Raw genomic sequence first — 20,042 nt, forward strand, 5'->3', positions numbered from 1 at the left:
CATTCTGCCCATCGAGTCTGCTCCACCATTCAATTATGGGCTGATCCAATTCTTCCAGTCATCCCCACTCCCCTGCCTTCTCCCCATACTCTTTGATGCCCTGGCTGATCAAGAACCTATCTCCATCTCTCTGCCTTTAATGACCTGGCTTCCACAGCTGATTGCGTCAACAGGTTCCACAGATTTACCACCCTCTGACTGGAGAGATGGTTCACAGCTGCAATTCATTAAACATAGGAGCAGCACTGGCCATTCAGCCCATCAGGTCTGCTCTACCATTCATGCCCCCCACCCCCCACAATCCACAGCTAGGTTCTGCTAACAGATCAGGGATCTGGCTGCCATTATTGTGTCATGATTGCTACAAGGGAGAAAGCACTGACTGTTTAGTCTTTTCCACAGACACACAGACTGTGTGTTGCCTCGGAAAAAGCTGCAGAGGGTTGTAGACTCAGCCAGCTCGATCTTCGGCACTAGCCTCCCCACCATCGAGGACATCCTCAAGAAAGTGGAATCCATCATTAAGGACCGTCACCAGCCAGGACATGCCCTCTTCTCATCGCTACCATCAGCGAGAAGGTAGGACAATCACTCGAGTTGAGCACTCCATGGAATTCCATGCCTCTGGACCCTAACCCCAATCTGTCAAGGACCATGCGGTGACTGCCCGTACATCAGCCTCCCCATGTTAAAGGCATTCTCCATTAATGGAATCCACCCTAACATCAGGTTCCCCAGTCAAAGATCCTTCAGGACTGACAGAATCCTCAGTCTGAAACATTCAGTTTCTCCACCCACAGATACTTCCCAAGGGTTTCAGCATTTTTGTCTTTCCTTCCAACCGTCTTTAAATTTTCCAAAAAAAAAGTCAACTCCTGAGGACAGTGGTTCCCAACCTGTGGTCCATAGACCCCTCCGTTAATGGCAGAACTCCGTGGCATAAACAAAGTTCGGTCCATAGACCCCTCCATTAATGGCAGAACTCCATGGTGTAAACAAAGTTCGGTCCATAGACCCCTCCGTTAGTGGCAGAACTCCGTGGCGTAAACAACGTTCGGTCCATAGACCCCTCCGTTAATGGCAGAACTCCGTGGCGTAAACAACGTTCGGTCCATAGACCCCTCCGTTAATGGCAGAACTCCATGGCGTAAACAAAGTTCGGTCCATAGACCCCTCCGTTAGTGGCAGAACTCCATGGCGTAAACAACGTTCGGTCCATAGACCCCTCCGTTAATGGCAGAACTCCATGGCGTAAACAAAGTTCGGTCCATAGACCCCTCCGTTAGTGGCAAAACTCCATGGCGTAAACGAAGTTCGGTCCATAGACCCCTCCGTTAATGGCAAAACTCCGTGGCGTAAACAACGTTCGGTCCATAGACCCCTCCGTTAATGGCAAAACTCCATGGCGTAAACAAAGTTCGGTCCATAGACCCCTCCGTTAATGGCAGAACTCCATGGCGTAAACAACGTTCGGTCCATAGACCCCTCCGTTAGTGGCAAAACTCCATGGCGTAAACAAAGTTCGGTCCATAGACCCCTCCGTTAATGGCAGAACTCCATGGCGTAAACAACGTTCGGTCCATAGACCCCTCCGTTAGTGGCAAAACTCCATGGCGTAAACAAAGTTCGGGAAGCCCTGCCTCTGGAGAACATCAGACTCTACCCAAGTGATCGAGGAGGAGTGCAGGAACCTGAAGAGACACACTCGACGTTTTAGGAATCACTTCTTCACCTCCACCATCAGATGTCTGAACGGACCATGACCACTCCCCTATTCTTTGCTCTCTTTTTGCAGTAATTATTTTTTAGATTTCTTATTGTAACTTAGTTTTATTATGTAATGCAACACTGCTGCTGGAGAACAACTGATTTCATGGCAGAGTACACGCGATTCTGAAAAAGTTAGCTCCACAGCGGTGGAAGCAGAATGGTGAGCGGGTGGAAGCAAATCTGAACAAACAGCAGTTCTTACCTCTTCCTTATTGCACTTGAGGAGGTTGTTAAGATTATGGACATTTCTCTGGGCTTGTTGTTCTTTTGCCTGTACCGCAGCAAGTTCCCTCTCAAGTGCTTCTATCTGCTCCTGTTGGGAGGGCGGAGAGAGGACAGTAATGGAAACAACTTTCAAGGGCACTGATTGGTCCATTGATTCTCCCTTCAAACTACAGTACTGTACTGTAGGCACGTGTACTGTTACTGTATACAGCTAGGGTGCCCAAGGCCTTTAACATAGTCCTGCAGTAATTCTATGTATCGCACTGTACTGCTACCACAAAAAAAATCAAATTTCATGACCTACGTGAGTGATGATAAACCTGATTCTGATATGGGTGTCTATTGTGGACTGGGGCAGGGAGAGGCGATGATGGTTGAGAAAAGGGGAAGGGAGCAAGAAATACCGGAGACATTCTGTAACGATCAATAATTTCAAATGTGATTACATTGCCTGGTGTCTCAGGGCTGGGTGTGTCTGCACCAGGCACTCCTCCTCCACCACTTGTCCCACAGTCCAGCCACGGTGCTCCACCCTCACCATTTCCACATACCCTGCTCCCACCAGATTTGCAAACTCACTCTCCGCTCTACATTGGGAAAGTCCTAGGCACCCTTGCTACATACATGTGCCCAGGACTTTTGCTCACTACTGTAGTTCCCAAAGAGCGATAACAAAGACCACAGACACTGGGATCTGGAGCAACAGGTAATGAACCTGGAGGAGCTCAGCAAACTGAGCAGCGTCTGTGAGAGGAAAGGAAGCTGTGGATGTAAATCAGCACATTACAGGAACCAGCCTCCTCTCTGTGGGCTCTGTGTACACTTCCTACCGTCAAAGGCCCCATCTGCCCCAGACATTCTCTCTTCTCCCATTGGGCAGAAGATACAAAAGCCTGAAAGCACGTACCAATCAGGTTCAAGGTCATCTTCTACCCTGCTGTTATCTTTTACGCTAAACTGATCTCTTGGTCTCACAATCTACATTATAACTTGCACTTTAATACTACTTTTTCAGTAGCTGCTACACACTATTCTGTGTTGTTTTGATTTTATCTTATTCCAGCTCATTGCGGTGTAATGATCTGACTCAAATAAACAGTATGCAAAATGAGCTGTTCATGGTGTCCCAGCACATGTGACAATAATAAACCAATCCCAGTGTTTCTAGTTGAAATCCTGAAAAGGGACTCAATCACGATTTTAACCCAACCTGGTACTCCAGCTGCAGTGCTGCCGACAAAAAAGCCTTGCAGAGGGTGGTTAGGGGAGCAGAGAAGGTTATTGGGGTCTCCCTACCTTCTGTCCAAGACCTCTTTCAGAGACAATGCCTCCAGAAGACACGGTACATCATTAAAGACCCCTCACACCCTCTCCACGAACTGTTTGTTCTTCTGCCATCAGGTAAACGTTACAGGAACATCAAAACTAAAACCACAAGGCTACTAAACAGCTTCCTCCCACAGGCAGTCAGACTGCTAAATAGCTGCTCTACCTGACTCTGCTTTGGACACTTTTAACTTGTTTTTAAACTGACATGTGGCTGTTTTACTATTTATTGTTATGTTTATTATTTAGTGTTGCGTTTGTTATGTTATGATTGCACTGCTCCTGGGAAACACTGTCTCACTTTGCCCTGCAGAGCCGATGTACAATTAGAATGACAATAAAGTTTTTGAATATTGAATCTTGATCATTCCTGCACCCCTCCCTCCTCAAACAGATGTTCAATCTGAAGAGTTTCTCCGGCAGGTTATTTGTTGTCCTAGAAAATGGCATTCAGATACTCAGCTCCATTGGCTTGGCCAACTTTGGGGAAGGTCTGTCACACTGCAACACCACGCCTCTCAACAGGTACGCAGGGCTGAAGTGTTGCATTCAGATTCTACGCCTCACTTGGTTACACTCCCATCCATTAAATGAAGACTTTGGATTCAGATCAAGGCCGGGAGACTCTAGTGTAAAGATCCGGGGCCTCCCCAAGGACGGCCAATTTCAAGTGAGATGTCCAACTCTTTCAAGTAAACACAAGGGATCCCAGGACAGTTTAGAAAAGCGGACACATCCCAGCCAACGTTCACCCCTCATTTGGCAATACTGAAAGATCATCCAATCAACACGGGAAGGCTGTTATCCAGAAAATGGCCACCGTACTTCCCACAATTAGATGCACTTCTAAAGTCAAACACGAGGGGTTCCGCGGATGCTGAAAATCTGAGTAATGCACAGAATGCTGGAGATCTCAGCAAGCAAGGACGTCTATGGAGGGGGATTCCCATTCTGATCCGTGGGTCCATCACCTTATCTACTGCCACGGTGAGGCCAAACTCAGGCTGGAGGAGCAAACCTCACATTCTGTCAGCGTAACCTCCAACCTGATGGCACAAACATCAATTACTCCGGTAATTTCTCGCCTTTCCTTCCATTCCCATCTGGTTACCCTCTCACTTCATCTCTTCCCCTCACCTGCCCGTCACCTTCCACTAGCTCCCCTCCCCTTTCCTTTCCTTCCATGGCTCAGTGAGACACCTGTTAGAAAGGTTCTGTCAACTTATATTTCTCTTTTCTTTCAAACAATCAACTCAGATTATAACCAAAGCTTCTTCAGCCCTTTACCTCTTCCATTCATCCCCTTTCAGCTTCTTACTTCATTCCTCACCCACCTTGCCCTTCAAATGGTCTCACCAGTCAGATCTGCTCCCTGGGAGGGGCAGGCAGGATATTTACTCACCAGCCTCTGGGCTCAGCAACAGGCTGATAAGGTGGTAAAGAGGCTCCATGACCTGCTTGCCTCGAGTTCATGAGTCAGGAAGTATCGTTACAACTGTTTAAAACTCTGGTTCGGCCACATCTGGAGAGTTGTGTACAGTTCTGGTCGCCCATTGCAGGAAGGATGTGCAGGCTTTGGAGGGGTGCAGAAGAGGTTTAGCGGGATGCTTCCTGGTTTAGAGGGCTGTATTACCAGGAACAGCTGAACAAACTTGGGCTGTTTCCTCTGCAGCAGCCTAGGCCGAGGGGAATCCCAGTAGAAGTTTATAGAGTTATGTGAGGCATAGATAGCGTAGACAGCCAGTATCTCTTTCCCCAGAGATGAAATGTCTAATAGATTAGGGTAGGCTTTAAGGGGAGAAGGGATAAGATCAAATGAGATACATGGGGCATGTTATATTCTACAATAAATAGAATGGTGGTGCCTGGAATGTGGTGCCCAGCATGGTAGCAGAACCAAGTATAGACAAGTACCCCGAGAAGCAGGCCATTCAGCCCACCTAGTCCATACCAAAACCACTTAAACTGCCTACTTCCATCAGCCTGCACTGGGAACATAGCCCTCCGTACCCCCACCATCCATGTACCTATCCAAACTTCTCTTAAACATCGAAATCGAGCTCACATGCACCACTTGTGCTGGCAGCTCGTTCCACACTCTCACAACCCTCTGAGTGAAGAAGTTTCCTCTCGTGTTCCCATTAAACTTTTCACCTTTCACCCTTAACCCACGACCTCTCACCCACCCCCAGTGGAAAAAGACTACTTGCATTTATCTGTCTATAGTCCTCAATTTTGTATGCCTCCATCAAATCTCCCTACTATCGTCTATGTTCTAAAGAATAAAGTCCTAACCCGTTCAATCTTTCCTTATTATACTTCAGGTCCTCCAGACCCAGCAACATCCTTGTAAAGTACAGTCGAGGTGTTTTGATAGTCACACATATGGAGGGATATGGACTGTGTCTAGGTAGAAGGGAGAAGGGAATAGTTTAACTGGGTGTTTCATTAGTTTAGCACAACATCCTAGGCTGAAGGGTTGCTGCTGTGCTCCAACCTAAGCTCGGAATTTTCCAGAGCCATTCTCCCAGCGAGGCCCTGTCCCATTGCAAACTCACTTGTAGCTTTAGTTGGCTTTTTCTCAAGCGGTCCTGATCGTCGAAGGATTTAAGCCGAACCGATTCTAGTTCATCAATTCTGGCCACGTCCCTCCAATGGAGCTGCAGCAGGTAGTATGTACAGTTTATCAGGGTGACAAGGCTAAAGTCTGTAGCAGGACTCTCCTCAAAACTATCGCCGGTGTACAAAGACGGCAGTCCCAAGTTGCTCAGCTCCTGAAATATTTAAAGGGACGATTAATTCCATTTAATCAACAACGTTCCCAAGAATTTGAATGTGCAAAAACTCGAGATGCAGAGAGAAGTGAACTCAGCCTGATGCAGTGCAGGTTCATCCCTGCCCACCACCGGCAGTATCTACACAAGGCAACATCCACCATAAAGATCCCCACCACTGGTCCATGGCAGCTTCTCACAGCTACCATCATACAGATGTTTGAAGTTCCATACCACCAGGTTCAAGATAGGTGACTTCCCTTCGACCATTTGATCTTTAAAACACCCTGCACAACACAACACCAATCACTACCTCAGCACAGCAACACTATGACCATTTACACTTCAAAAGACTTGGTTCTTTTTTAGGTGCTTTTTGTATTTTTTCCTGTAAAAATCATGCATAATTTATGATTAATTGATGTTCGTCTTTGGCTTGGCATGGAAGCTGCTCTATCTGATGACTGCAAGAAACTGCAGAGTTGTGGACCCAGCTCGTAACATCACAGTGACCAGCTTCCCCTCTGTGGACCGTTTAAACTTCTCACTCTCTCAGTAAAGCATCAGCATAATCAAAGACCCCACCCACCCCTTCCACTGGGCAGAAGATACAAAAGCCAGGAAGTACGTCCCACCAGGCTCGAAGGCACCTTCTATCCCTGTTACAAGACTATTGAATAATTGTCCAGTGTGACAAGGTGGACTCATGACCTCACAGTCTATCTTGTTATGACCTTGTACCAAACTGCGTGACCATACGCTTCCCAACACTGTACTCCATCTGCCCATTTGCCTAATCTGTCTAAGTCCTTCTTTAGCCCCTCTACTTCCTCAAAACTACCTGCTCTTCCACCTTTCTTCATATCGTCTGCAAACTTCGCAACAAAGCTATCAATTCCATCATCCAAATCACTTACATATAATGTAAAATGAATCGGTCCCAACACAAACCCCTGTGGAATACCACTAGCCACTGGCAGGCAACCAGAAAAGGCTCCCTTTGTTCCCACTCTGCCTCCTGCCAATCAGCCTCTGCTTCATCCATGCTGGAATCTTTTCTGTAATACCTTGGGCTCATAGCTTGTTAAGTGGCACCTTGTCAAAGGTCTTCTGAAAATCAAATACACAACATTAACCAATTCTCCTTTGTCTATCCTGCTTGTTATTTCTTCAAACAGTACCGACAGAACTCCAACGGTAGAACCCATTAAGGAAGAAGAGCAGCAACCACTCAGTGTGCAAGGGAAGAAAACGTTTAAATAAAAAGCAAGCACCTGAAGATGACTGATTCAGCTGGACAGGCAGCATCAGCCGAGGGACATAAACAGCAACGTTTCGGGCTGAGACTCTTTAGCTGTGCTGGCACTCATTTCAGAAATCACCTCACCTCCATCAGTACAAACACTGGTTGCCTGCAGGGTTGCACTGCAGCTTACCTTGCTGAGGGACAAGAGGCAGTCCTCCATGTTGTCAGCACAACAGAAAGTGCATTGGCCAAAAATCCTCTGGAGCGACGCCACCGGGGAACAACACACAGTGATGGTGCTGGCTGCGGAGAATGGTGAAGTGGACTGAGGAACGTGCCCCAACACAAAACTCTTCGCATCTGCGGGCAGGTTAAATTAAAAGGAAAGGTCAGTGGCAGCATTTTTGTTTGGTCCAGGGACTTTAAAACCCCTGTGTCACAGAGGTGGAGCTGCAGCTTGCCGGTTGTTTGTTTGTAGGTTTTCAATGATACTATTGTGAATGACCACAAGAAATTGAACCTCAGGGTCGAATAAGGTGACATGGACACACTTTGAGAATAAATTTACTCTGAACTTTGCCTCAGCTCCAGTGACCGAGATTCAATCCCGATGCCTATTTGTGTCTGTGTGGAGTCTGTACATTCTCCCTGTAATCATGGGAATTTCTTCCCTCATCCCATAGACATGTGGGTTGGAAGGTTCTCTCTCTAATTCCTTTTACGCCACTGGCATTGAGGCAGCAATGAAGGTCCTCCATCTCGGGCGGTGTTCGGGGCTCCCTTCACTCTGTCAGTAACTTCCTCTTGCTTTTCACTATTGTCAGTCACAAGAGTCCCGGGCGGAGACTCAGGAATACCGTCACACTCAGATGTAGAAGGATTCTTCATTGCTGTTTCCATAACAATTTTGTTTTATCAGTCAGGGTTGTTAGTCCTGAACTGAACCCACAAACCTGGAAGATCAGTGGACCTCTCTTAGTCTGGCCTCTCTCTACCCTTTGACCCGTTTGGCATGGGTGACCCTACCAAAAGCCAAAGCACAAAGCCCTGACTCCAGCCAACATAGCTCTCCGAGTCATTGAGGCACACAAGCCTCCAAACCCTACGACAAGGTTGTGGTCTTTTTGGAGGGGTAGATTAACTAGCTCTGATATATTGCCCCTAATGTGTGGTCAGTGGTAGAATATAGGCAGAAATAGGTGACTGGAGATTATTATACACTGCAGGACAAGTCTGAATTGTGTGATTGAAAATTGGCATGGACCCAATGAGCCTGTTGTGAGATTCTGAATCTAATCCAAACCCAGGGCAGCAAAATCCCTGGTGCACTACAGGGTTGAAGATGTCACCACTTGGTGTGATGTCTATTCTCTGGGAGGTGGAAGACAAGATCTCATTACACTAAACCAAAGAACAGGGAGTTCTCAGGTCCCCACCAATATCAATCTCTCCACTGACTTCATGAAAAACAATCACCTCCTCAAGGATCTATAACGGTTCTGTAGTGCAGACCAGCTACAATAAATTCCACTTACAACAGGATTCTGTTTCAGCATCATTAATTACCCTCCCAGTAACTTGTCCCTCTTGCCCCTTTTCCATTCACAATTCTGGCTCCTCTCTGACCTCTTCTCCTCATCTGCCCATCCCCTCCCTCTGAACACCATCCCCCTTTCCCCTCCACATCCTCTTCTATTAGATTCTTTCTTCTTCAGCTCTTACACGTGTAACCCCCTGGGTCGCCTCAGGCTCGCTCAGCTCGTTCTTGTCTAGGGGGAGCAGCCTTCGGCCCCGCCAAACTGGGTAATCAGCTGGTGTGGATGCTGTGTGAGGTCCCCGCCTCGCCCGAAACCAGACAGTACACCATATGCGATTAAATGAGTACAATTTATAAAGGTTACTATAAATAAGTGATTAATTACGATACAGTATATATGAAGAGAAAATTAAAGAAAAGGCGCCAAACTTATCAAAGTCCAAACCACTACATGCACAGCCATTGGAGCTCAATTACTGAAGTCTTCTGGCCACCATTCGATCCCCTCCGAACTCCTCGACTCGCAGCTCAGGACCCTCCGAACTCCTCGGACTCTCCAAACAGCTCAGGACCCTCCAAGTGGTCAACCAAGCACATCTAGCTTCATCCCCCCCCCTCGGAGAATCTCCCGGCCTCGGACCCCCCTTTGGGGTCCGATCCTCGCCCAGCTTAGAGCATTGCGTCCTCTCTCTCGACCCCCTCGCGCCGATCTGCCCAAAAGCCCGTCAACAAAAGCTTACAGACTCAGAAGAAAGAACATTAATCCCCATTTGGTTTACAAAGGAATACCATTCTCGTTATCAGTAAATTAGCATTCCTGCTAGTTAACAAAAAGAAGAAACCCTCTTTACACTCTCCCTCAACCAAATAAAAGTCATGTCCTCATGACTACTAAATAACTCCCCAACTTTCCTGCCAACACACCGTAACCCAAGCACAAACAGTGACATCTCCTCCCCACACAGTAACCCTCACGCCCTGTTCCTCAGGCGCTACTTAGGCCAACTATCTGGGAGTTCCCTAACCCTTCTGAGGCCTCCGTACCCCTTCACCTAAACCCTTCAGGCTCGGACACAACTGGGGATACCTTGGGCCCACTACCAACTCCTCTCTCAACCTCTCACTCATGCCCCACACTGCACACAGCTAACCCTCCCCGCTACACCTGACTCAATGGGAGAAGGGCCAAAGGTCTCTTCCTCAATCGAGGGAAAGTCAGCAAAAGGCAGCATGTACCACACATCCAGCGAATCTGTATTCTTCCTCATTCCTGTGATCGGTAGCTGCTGTTTGATCTTCTCCAAACGGAAACACGTGGCCTGCACTGCTCCCGCAGTCTCTTCAGCCTCCTGTTCAGTATTCACTGCACTTCTCTCCAGCTTTTTCTTCCTCATGACTTCTTCCAGATCAACTTTCAGGTTTTGCACTTCATTTGAACTGTCGATGGTCATCTTCAGGTTCCCTTCAAGCCTCCGCTTCTCTCTGCTGAGATTCGTCTGTAATTTCTTCACCTCCGCAAACTCCCCTCTCCGGGTTCTCAGTTTGCTATTACCCTCAGTCAGACAACTTTCTTCATTTTCTCCAACTTGTAAGTCTTCCGAATGGTTCCAGATCACTTTCTCCAGTCTCTCCATCTTCACTTCACACTTGATTCCGTAGAGACAGTCACTCACGAGCTGCGACCTTCGCCAGCCCTGGCACGTGTCCGAAAACACTTTAACTCGGTAGTTCTCAGCTCCTCCTGCAAGGACCTCACTTCATATTCTCCTGAGGCAAATCCAAACACCAAGAGATCATCCACATACACCAAAACTCCAAACGCCTCCACATCCCCTATGGTCTTCCACCTGCCCCGCAGGAAGGTTGCAAGGGCTCCAGATATGCCCTGTGGCATCTTTTCGGACCCGAAGACTCCTAGGGAATTTATAACGGCCGTCTTCTCCTTGTCGGCCCCAATCATCGGGATCTGGCAACATCCACTCCTCAGATCCAGCACCTTAAACCACTTCACACCACTCAGACAGGCCATCGCCTCTCTGGCCCTCAGGGCCATATTCTGGTCACTGACAGTGCGCCTCTTCAACGCAATATAATCCATACACACGCTGCCTACATCTTCCACGGCTGTAGGGGCCAGTCGCCGCAACCTCTCTCTCTCCGAGGTGTCTTCAGCAGTCAACTCCCCTCCCTTGTGGTATTTCGCAGCGTCCACGAAGAGGGTCTCACCCTCAGATACTTCCCCCAGGCCGTACCGCCAATGGCTCTTGTTTGAATTCGGTATCGGCCCAATGCTGCTACACACGTCCGCACAAGCAGCTCGAAACCCTGGGTGCATCGACAATGCCTCCAAACAACACTCACCCGTCTCCTCCGGGCAGGCTCCCAAGCGCACCAGCAGGATTTTGGTTCTCTCTAGAACAGAAACGCTGCCCGTCTCAACAGGGTCCGGACACATCAGCATTAACGATTCATGAACCTCAGTCTCCTCCACATTTGCATCTAAGAACTCCATTTTCACTGACCAACAACCGTTGTCTGGATAATCACCGACACGGGTACCCCGAATCTCCAGTGTCCTCAATGTTGTCAAGGGTAAATGCTTCCAATAACGGTTATGAAACAAACTGTACAGCAACTTCACCGGCGCCCCGGTGCCGAGGATGGCTTTAACTTGACTTCCATCCATCCGTAACAACACCTGTGCGCATGGCCCCTCTAAGCCTTCAGGAATAGGGTCTGTTCCTTTCGGGAGTTCCTTGGTACATTGCTGGGAACGTGCTCCCCCAGAGACCCCAAGCCGTTCCCCCACTGGGCCTCCTCTAAGTTTCCCGACACCTTTCGAATCAACGGAACAACTGATCCCCTTGACAGATCCCCTTGGCACCACAAGCAATTTATCTGCCCCCCCTAGGCAAAAAGGGATACCCTAAAAACTTCCCACCAATCTCCTGCCACGGATATGATAAGCCCCCCAGCTGCGGCATTTGACTTCCAGTCAAACCACACGCATTTTCCCACACTTTCCCAGAACTGGCAGGGTCACTTCGAGGTAATTGCGCCCGACAGTTCTAACAAAGTCACCAGCCCGCCTACTCAAACTTTCAACCCGTCCCTGTCGCTTTTCCTCAGCCAAGCACTGCCACTCACCCAACAACTGAGGGGTCCGCTCCGCCCACGCCTCCACCCCTTTAGGGCTGGACATTATTCCAATAACCGGGCGGAGCTCACCACTGCTGAAACATCCCAACCTGTCACTCCTCAATCTCCAAACAGTACGGACAACCCATGGTCCCACCACCATTTCGTCAGCCAACAGCAGCCACCCCACCCAACACACACACAGCGATAACCAGCAATCGCACACCCACAAAGGCACACCAGCTCTTCGCCGCAGACACAATTTAAAGAGGGTGATCACACAGCTTCCACAGAAATCAACCCCGGACGAGCACCCCACAATGTAACCCCCTAGGTCGCCTCAGGCTCGCTCAGCTCGTTCTCGTCTAGGGGGAGCAGCCTTCGGCCCCGCCAAACTGGGTAATCTGCTGGTGTGGATGCTGTGTGATGTCCCCGCCTCACCCAAAAACAGACAGTACACCATATGCGATTAAATGAGTACAATTTATAAAGGTTACTATAACTAAGTGATTAATAACGATACAGTATATATGAAGAGAAAATTAAAGAAAAGGCGCCAAACTTATCAAAGTCCAAACCACTTCGTGCACAGCCGTTGGAGCTCAATTTCTGAAGTCTTCTGGCCACCATTCGATCCCCTCCGAACTCCTCGACTCTCCAAACAGCTCAGGACCCTCCGAGTGGTCAACCAAGCACATCTAGCTTCATCCCCCCCCCTCGGAGAATCTCCCGGCCTCGGACCCCCCTTTGGGGTCCGATCCTCGCCCAGCTTACAGCATTGCGTCCTCTCTCTCGACCCCCTCGCGCCGATCTGCCCAAAAGCCCGTCAACAAAAGCTTACAGACTCAGAAGAAAGAACATTAATCCCCATTTGGTTTACAAAGGAATACCATTCTCGTTATCAGTAAATTAGCATTCCTGCTAGTTAACAAAAAAGAAGAAACCCTCTTTACACTCCTCATCTGCCCATCCCCTCCCTCTGAACACCATCCCCCTTTCCCCTCCACATCCTCTTCTATTAGATTCTTTCTTCAGCTCACACGTATAACCTCCCAGCTTCTTACTTCATCCCCAACTTCCCCCTTACCTGGTTTCACCTTTCACCTGCCCATTTATGCTCCTTCTTCCCCCCCCCCCCATTTCTTATTCTATCATCTACCTCCCTTCCTTTTCAGTCCTAATGGAGGCTCTCACCTTAGAAAGTTGAATGCTTATTCCCCTCTGTAGAAGCTGGCTGACCTCCTCCAGCAATTTGTGTGTGTTGCTCTGGAATTTTCAGCATCTGCAGAATTACCTGTGGTAATATCCTGCTTCAAATCTACAACTGATTGCAAACCCCACAGCTATTTAGAAAAATAAGCCATTCTTCTAAAAAGCAATAGGAACTGGCCAAAAACACACCTGGGGTAGTTTCAGCTCCAGTAAAAGACAAGGTCTCCCAGTGATCCATCTTCCCCGCCGGTAATCCAACCCGCACATAGACGACAACGAGAAAGGATTACTTTAGTGGGGTGAACAAACAAAAAGCCAGGGAAGAAATTGAGTGAGACGAAATAAAAGCTGCTAGTACTTTTGAGGCCTAGGAAGTCACAGGACCCATTTTAATGTAGGGTTGGAACAGCTTATTTGGGAAATAAAATGCTAAGAATCCAGAATGGTCTTTACTGGCACCATACACTTCCCCACTAACAACCTTGAAGCTAGGGCAAGAGTCAACAAGGTAGAATGATTATTAATACCCCCAGCCCCCCCATTGGCATGCTTCAAAGCCAACCACTTCCATTCATAGAACCCCATTAAACAACAGAGAAAATCAAGACACTTTGTAGTTTTATAAAAATAATAATAACTCAAAGGAACTATTAGAATGGCTTATGAAAAGTTGAGCTAAAACGTTAATTTTAAGCAGTGACGTCATATACTGCACTGTTCTAGGTGGTTCTATAGAACGATGGAAAATTTAGGGAATTATAGCTAAGGTTCATTGCAAATAAACATACATTCAACGGCAGAGCAATTTTGGAGGACGAATTAAAGAACCATTGCAAATTATAAACAGGAAAGAAAAGGAAGTGTACAAAGAAGGCACAAGACCACATTTCAGACGAGCTCTGACATTTAACACAGCTTTGCACCTGTTGGGAGGTGTACCAGAACTGGGACTCGGTAAAGTAATTGTCACTGACTCACAACACCCAAACCTTCAGCCTCCAACTCCAGCGGGAACAAGGCTGATCTTTACCCTGAACTGTCTCCAAGTTTCTGCCCAACCCCTGCTTAAATTTCCCTCTGGAACGGCCCCAGTAGCCATTGGATCAACCCTCTAGCGTTTCTCCAATCAAACACAAGACCCAAGTGTAAGCGGGACCAATAGTACTGTAACAACAGTACGCATGCGTCTTGTGCCGAGTGCCTTCTGGGTGTCGTAGTTCGAGAGCAGTTCGTGAAGCAGCCAGGTGTGTGCTTGCACTGCCTCCTGCGGTAGGAGGTCTATGCTACAAGTGGATTTATGAACACGGGGTTTCAATTTATTTTAACCCTCTCTCTATCAAAATGCAACACATACAAAGTATGGGACAAGTACTGAGATACAAGAAGCTGTAGCTGCTGCAACGTGAAGCATTGAAGAACTCAAGCTTCAAGCCCAAGAGTTCCTCTAGTATCTTTTGTGTTAAATGGATTGAGATTGTTTGAAATCTGACCAAACAAAACAGAAAATGGCAGGAACGTATAACATCCGTGGGGAGAGAAATACAAAGTCAAACGTGTTTAGGTTCTGAAGGGCCATTAACCCTCCTTTGACATTTGACTCCAGGCCTTTGCTTTGTTTCATTCTCCACAGATGCTGCCTGACCAAACAGGTATTTCCAGAAAATATTTTTCCTTGAGAAGGGTGAACACATTTTCATCAGAATTTGAATGTTTCCATCATCTGAAGGGATCAGGGACACAAAGGGTTAAAGTTACGCTAATTCTATATTAAGTATAATTTATATAAAATTCCAGATAGCAAATTATTTGTCTTCAGGTTATAGCTCTGGCACAATGAACAAGGTCTTTATTGATTCACCAGAAATGAAGCTGTGCTGAAAGGGTTAAATTATAAAGGAGAATTGCTCAGACAAGACTTCTTCTTCTTACAGAAACATCTGCATGATGCTAAGCTAGGGCACATCATAAGTGATGTTACCTGGGGTCGTTAGGTGTTTCAGGTCTTTCAACATCATACACCCTCGCCCAGGCAACCCAGCCGGGGTTGATCAGACCTCAGACTGTGCCCTAGCAGCAACCCACTGATCTGTCCTCTTTATCTAGAGCCATCTTGACGCTTTCTCTGCTGCATCTGCGGTGGTAGAAATGGCTCTCCTTCTTCTCTCTCCCATGATTCCAAGTGCAGTGTATACTTTGCAGAGTGACTGACTTGCAAATCCACGACACCAGACCTCCACAGGCCAACACTTTGCTCTCCAGCCTCTTCTTTGGCAGTTGTCTTTCAGATCTTCATACTTGACTCTTTTCCGCTATAGGCCTCCTCCATGTGTTCTTCCCACAGCACAGTAAGCTCAAGCAAACGAACGTGCTTTGACGAGTCGGGCCACAACACGATTTTAGGCTGCTCTTCTGAATATAGGCTAAGAGTTAATGTATAGATTATAAACAGAGAACATGCTGTTCTCAGATTTTCAACATCTGTAGGTCTCTGGGTTATTTGTATAAATAATTATCTTGAGTAAAATACTTTATAGAGTATGAAAAGAGAAACAATAGTGAGGCTACACTTGTACTGCGTGCCGTTCTGCTTGTCCAGCCGTACAAAGAATGTCATTAAATTGGAAAGAGTGCAGAAAAGTTTTGACAAGGATTTGACGCTGTGGTGTTCACCGAGCTTGGCAATTAGCTTGCAGATGTTTTATCAGCAATCGAAGTGGCATCTTCTCAGTGTGCAGTTTTTGGTGTGCACATTTATATACCCACCCCACCATTTGCTTGCCTCAGTCCTGATTGGCTACCCTTTTGGTTGTCAATGGTCATAGGTCCATGGTTCTTCTTTTCATCCGTTGCCTCTTCCACCTATCATCATGTGATTCCGTTTCATTCCCTGTCACCTGGACTTACCTATTCTGCCTTTTCCCTTTGCCTATCCAGTCCCGATGAAGGGTCTTGCACGAAAGCATTGGCTGTTCATTTCCTTCCTGCGATAATACTGATTTTTAAAAAATGCAATTTAATACTAAATGCATGATCTATGAATGACAAGGCATTGCATAGCTTATTCTTGCAAGTACTTTTATTATGAATAATTTGGTTAAAGAGGTACTGCCTGACCCTCTGAGTTCCTCTAGCGTTTTATGTGTGTTGCTCAAAATTTTCAGAATCTGCAGAATCTTTTGAGTCTCTTCTTGTAGTTCCTTTTTTTTTCAGGCAAAGACATTACATTCTCTCTACATAAAAGACTGTATAGCTAGGCACAGCCCAAATGGTATCTATAAATGTGCTGATGGGACAACTATTGTTGGCAGAATTTCAGACAGTAATCACAAAGTATACAGCAGCAAGATATATCAGCTACTTGAGTGGTGTTGAGGCAACAGCCTTGCACACAATGTCAATAAGACCAAAGAACAGTTTGTAGACTTCAGGAAGGGTAAAACAAGGGAACACAAACCAACCCTCATAGAGGGATCAGAAGTGGAAAGGGTGAGCAATTTCAAATTCCTGTGTGTCAAGATCTCTGAGGATCTAACTTGGTCCTAACATATTGATGCAGCCATATTTCATTAGGCGTTTGAGAAAATTTGGTACGTCACCAAAGACACTTGCAAATTTCTACAGATGTACCATGGAGAGCATTCTAACTGGCTGTATCACTGTCTGGTATGGGGGGGGGGGGGTGGGGGTGCTAAACCACAAAATCAAAAGAAGCTGTAGAGAGTTGTAAACTTAGTCAGCTCCATCATGGGCACTAGCCCCCGTAAAAAAGGAGCAATGCCTCAGAAAGGCAAAATCCATCATTAAGGACTCCCATCATCCAGGAAATGACCTATTCTCATTGCTACCATCAGGAAAGAGGTACAGACAGTTCAGGAACAGCTTCTTCCCCTCTGCCATCTGAATTCTGAATGGACATTGAACCCATGAACACTACCTTACTTTTTAAAATTTCTATTTTGGCACTATTTATTTAACCCATACTCTCTTCTCTTCAGCTGTCCATCAATTTTCGATGATGACTGAGGCCTGGGCAGGGTTGTATGGAAGACCTGCAGTTGCCCATGCTGCAAGTCTCCCCTCTCCACACCATCAATGTTGTCCAAAGGAAGGGTGTTGGACCCATACAACTTGGCTCCGGTGTCGTCGCACAGCAGCGTGTGGTTAAGTGCCTTGCTCAAGGACACAACATGCTGCCTCAGCTAAGGCTCGAACTAGCGACCTTCAGATCACTAGACCAACACCTTATCCACTTAGCCACATGCATACATACACACTCAGACACACATAGCTCACATCTTTTTTCTATTGTTATATATCACATTGTATTGCTGCTGCAAGACAACATATTTCACATGATTCTGATCCTGCTAAGAGAAAATAGTGGAAAATAAATGAGATATGATGCAGATCATCCACAAAATACCAGAATAGGTATGGTGAGATGGACAGTTTCTTCCTGCTTTGCCAGCAGGAAACTGTGGCTGGCTGGCAAAACAGACGAGTGTCTTCCCTCTAGTACCCATGGCCAAGGTGGGATATCCCCACAACAGGATGGTAGCAATTTCTTATTTGTCCCATACACAGCTCACCACCATAGGAACCGCCAGACAGGTCTGTTTTAAAAACTCTCTGGCCCTCTCCCAGTCTACAGCACCCAGTAATGGAAATGGACCTGACGATAAGGCAAATGCACCTACAGTGAGAAGTCGCTTGGCTGCTTCTAGCTGTGTACGCATTTCTGAGGTTACTTAGGTAAGATGGATGGTTTTGAGGAGTGGAGGTTTCTGTCACTTACTTCAATCTTTCCCCCTTTATTGTTATTTCTGTTCCAGGTTTGACTCTAATTAACCTAGTTTCCTTCCTCATATTTTCTGTTACAATCTTTAAATCTCACTAGCTTGAAAAACAGGATATTGACCTTTAAAGTCCCGGATAGCATCCAGAGGAGGCTCACGAGAATGATCCTGGGGATAAAAGGGTTAATGTATCCCGTGCTTTTGATAGTCATCCCCATCACAGGTAAAGCCCTCCCACCATTGAGCATATTTACATGGAGCACTGCCAAAAGAAAGCAGCATCCATCATCAAGGTCCCCCACCAACCAGGCCGTGCTCTCTTCTCACTGCTGCCATCAGGAAGAAGGTACAGAAGCCTCAGATCCCACATCACCAGATTCAGGAACAGTTATTACCCTTCAACCATTAGGCTCCTGAACCAGTGTGGAAAATTTCACTCACCACAAATCATAACTGATTCTACGACCTACAGACTCACTGACAAGTATTCTTTACAACTCATGCTCACGCTCTCAGTATTATTTTACTTTATTTGCACTTTGTCTTCCTTTGCACAATGGTTGTTTTTCAATTTTTATGTACAAGTTTCTGAACATTCTATTATATTTCTTTATTATTTTCCCTGTAAATGCCTGCAAGAAAATGAATCTCAAGGTAGTATATGGTAACATATAGGTACGTATGTTGATAACTAATTTTACTTTGACTACAGGCCACCTCTTGCACTACCCTACACTTTTCCGATAGTGTCTTTTTTTGCAGTCCTTTTTCCGTCTCTTTTCACTGCCTTGTATCATTACGTCTGCCCCTAAGTGCCTGTGATGTTGCCGCAAGCTTTTGTTTGTACGAGTACCTCACTGCACTTGTGCATGTCTCAGTAAACTCAACTTGATTTGGAATGGTACAGAAATTAACAAGTATGTTAACATAATGGAAAAAGGTGATGAGACAGCATGGTGGTGTGGTCTGTCGAGCTTCTGCCTCACAGGTCCAGAGACCCGATTTCAGTCCTGACCTCCGGTGTTGTCTGTGTGGAGTTTGCACGTTGTCCTTGTGATGTGCGGGGATTCCTTAGCATGCTCCGGTCATCTGCCACATCCCAAGACCCTGTGGGTTGGTGAGTTACTCGGCTACTGTTCCAAGTTCCTCCTGATGTACGATAGTAAGGGGTGGTGTTGATAAGAATGAGGGAAAAATTTAAAGTGAAATGGATTAGTGCATAATGTAAATGGTTGGCATAGATCGAATGGAATGAAGGGCCTGTATCGGGCAGTATACCTCTGTGATGCTAAGAGTATTTAGCGCAACTCCATTTTCCTTTGTAACATAAGATGCTGGAGGAACTCAGCAGGTCCGGTAGTATTTATGGAGGGAAATGGATATCTGAAATTTTGGGTTGAGCCCACGAGTCCTAACCTGAAACATCGATTATCCATTTCCACTGAGTTCCTCCAGCATCTTGTTCGTTGCTCCTCTCCATTTTCCCTTCAGTGATCTCAGAAATCCAGATGTAAACCCTGTTCTCCAAAGCCAAGTGTAAATCTCAAAACCTGGCTAGGGTCAACTCTTCAAAGCAGTGGAGGATGCAAGAGGGGTTGAATCTCTCCGGATACTTCCATCAGGTCCCAAAGTTCTTCACAGCCAATGGCTTTCCTTTTGGATGCAAACTTACAGAAATCACTCCGGGTTGCACATTAAGCTCCCACAATCTGACACCGACCAAAAATTCTTCTGTGCTATTGTAAAATCAAGCTAGTTATTGGCCAATTTACGACAATCAATTTCAAGCTGCATCTATTTTGGGCTGAGACTCTTCAGCAGGATGGAAGTGGGGGGTGAGGTGCAGAAGCCAGAGTGAGAAAGTGGGGAGAATACAAACTACCAGGTGAGGGGGAATGTCTTACCCATCACCTGTCAGACTGCCTGACCTGCAGAATTCCTCCAGCATTTTGAGCGTGTTGTTCAGGATTTATATCATCGGCAAAATCTCTTATGACCAGAATCAATCCAATCCTTCC

The 20,042-nt window shown here is 46.6% G+C and overlaps 1 protein-coding gene across 3 annotated transcripts in view; it reads right to left on the reverse strand.

Annotated features, from left to right (window-relative positions):
• LOC132406543 (afadin- and alpha-actinin-binding protein-like) overlaps positions 1 to 13,741 on the reverse strand; it is a 36,668-nt gene extending 22,927 nt beyond the window's left edge. Inside the window, exons 1-4 of one of the 3 annotated variants that reach the window (XR_009516191.1) lie at positions 11,240 to 12,957; positions 7,532 to 7,701; positions 5,880 to 6,095; positions 1,973 to 2,083 (exon numbers count right to left, since the gene is read on the reverse strand). Coding sequence is in view for 2 of the 3 variants with exons in the window: in XM_059992350.1 (XP_059848333.1) it covers positions 1,973 to 2,083; positions 5,880 to 6,095; positions 7,532 to 7,701; positions 13,418 to 13,466 (546 nt within the window). In the remaining variant the exon portion in view is untranslated. Of the gene's footprint in view, positions 1 to 1,972; positions 2,084 to 5,879; positions 6,096 to 7,531; positions 7,702 to 10,114; positions 10,447 to 11,239; positions 12,958 to 13,417 lie in introns of those variants that run through there. The other 2 variants (XM_059992350.1, XM_059992351.1) reach the window with 2 other exon arrangements.
• Positions 13,742 to 20,042: the final 6,301 nt, after the last annotated feature.

Source organism: Hypanus sabinus, chromosome 16 (genome assembly GCF_030144855.1).
Source record: "Hypanus sabinus isolate sHypSab1 chromosome 16, sHypSab1.hap1, whole genome shotgun sequence".
NCBI classification, from domain to species: Eukaryota; Metazoa; Chordata; class Chondrichthyes; order Myliobatiformes; family Dasyatidae; genus Hypanus; species Hypanus sabinus.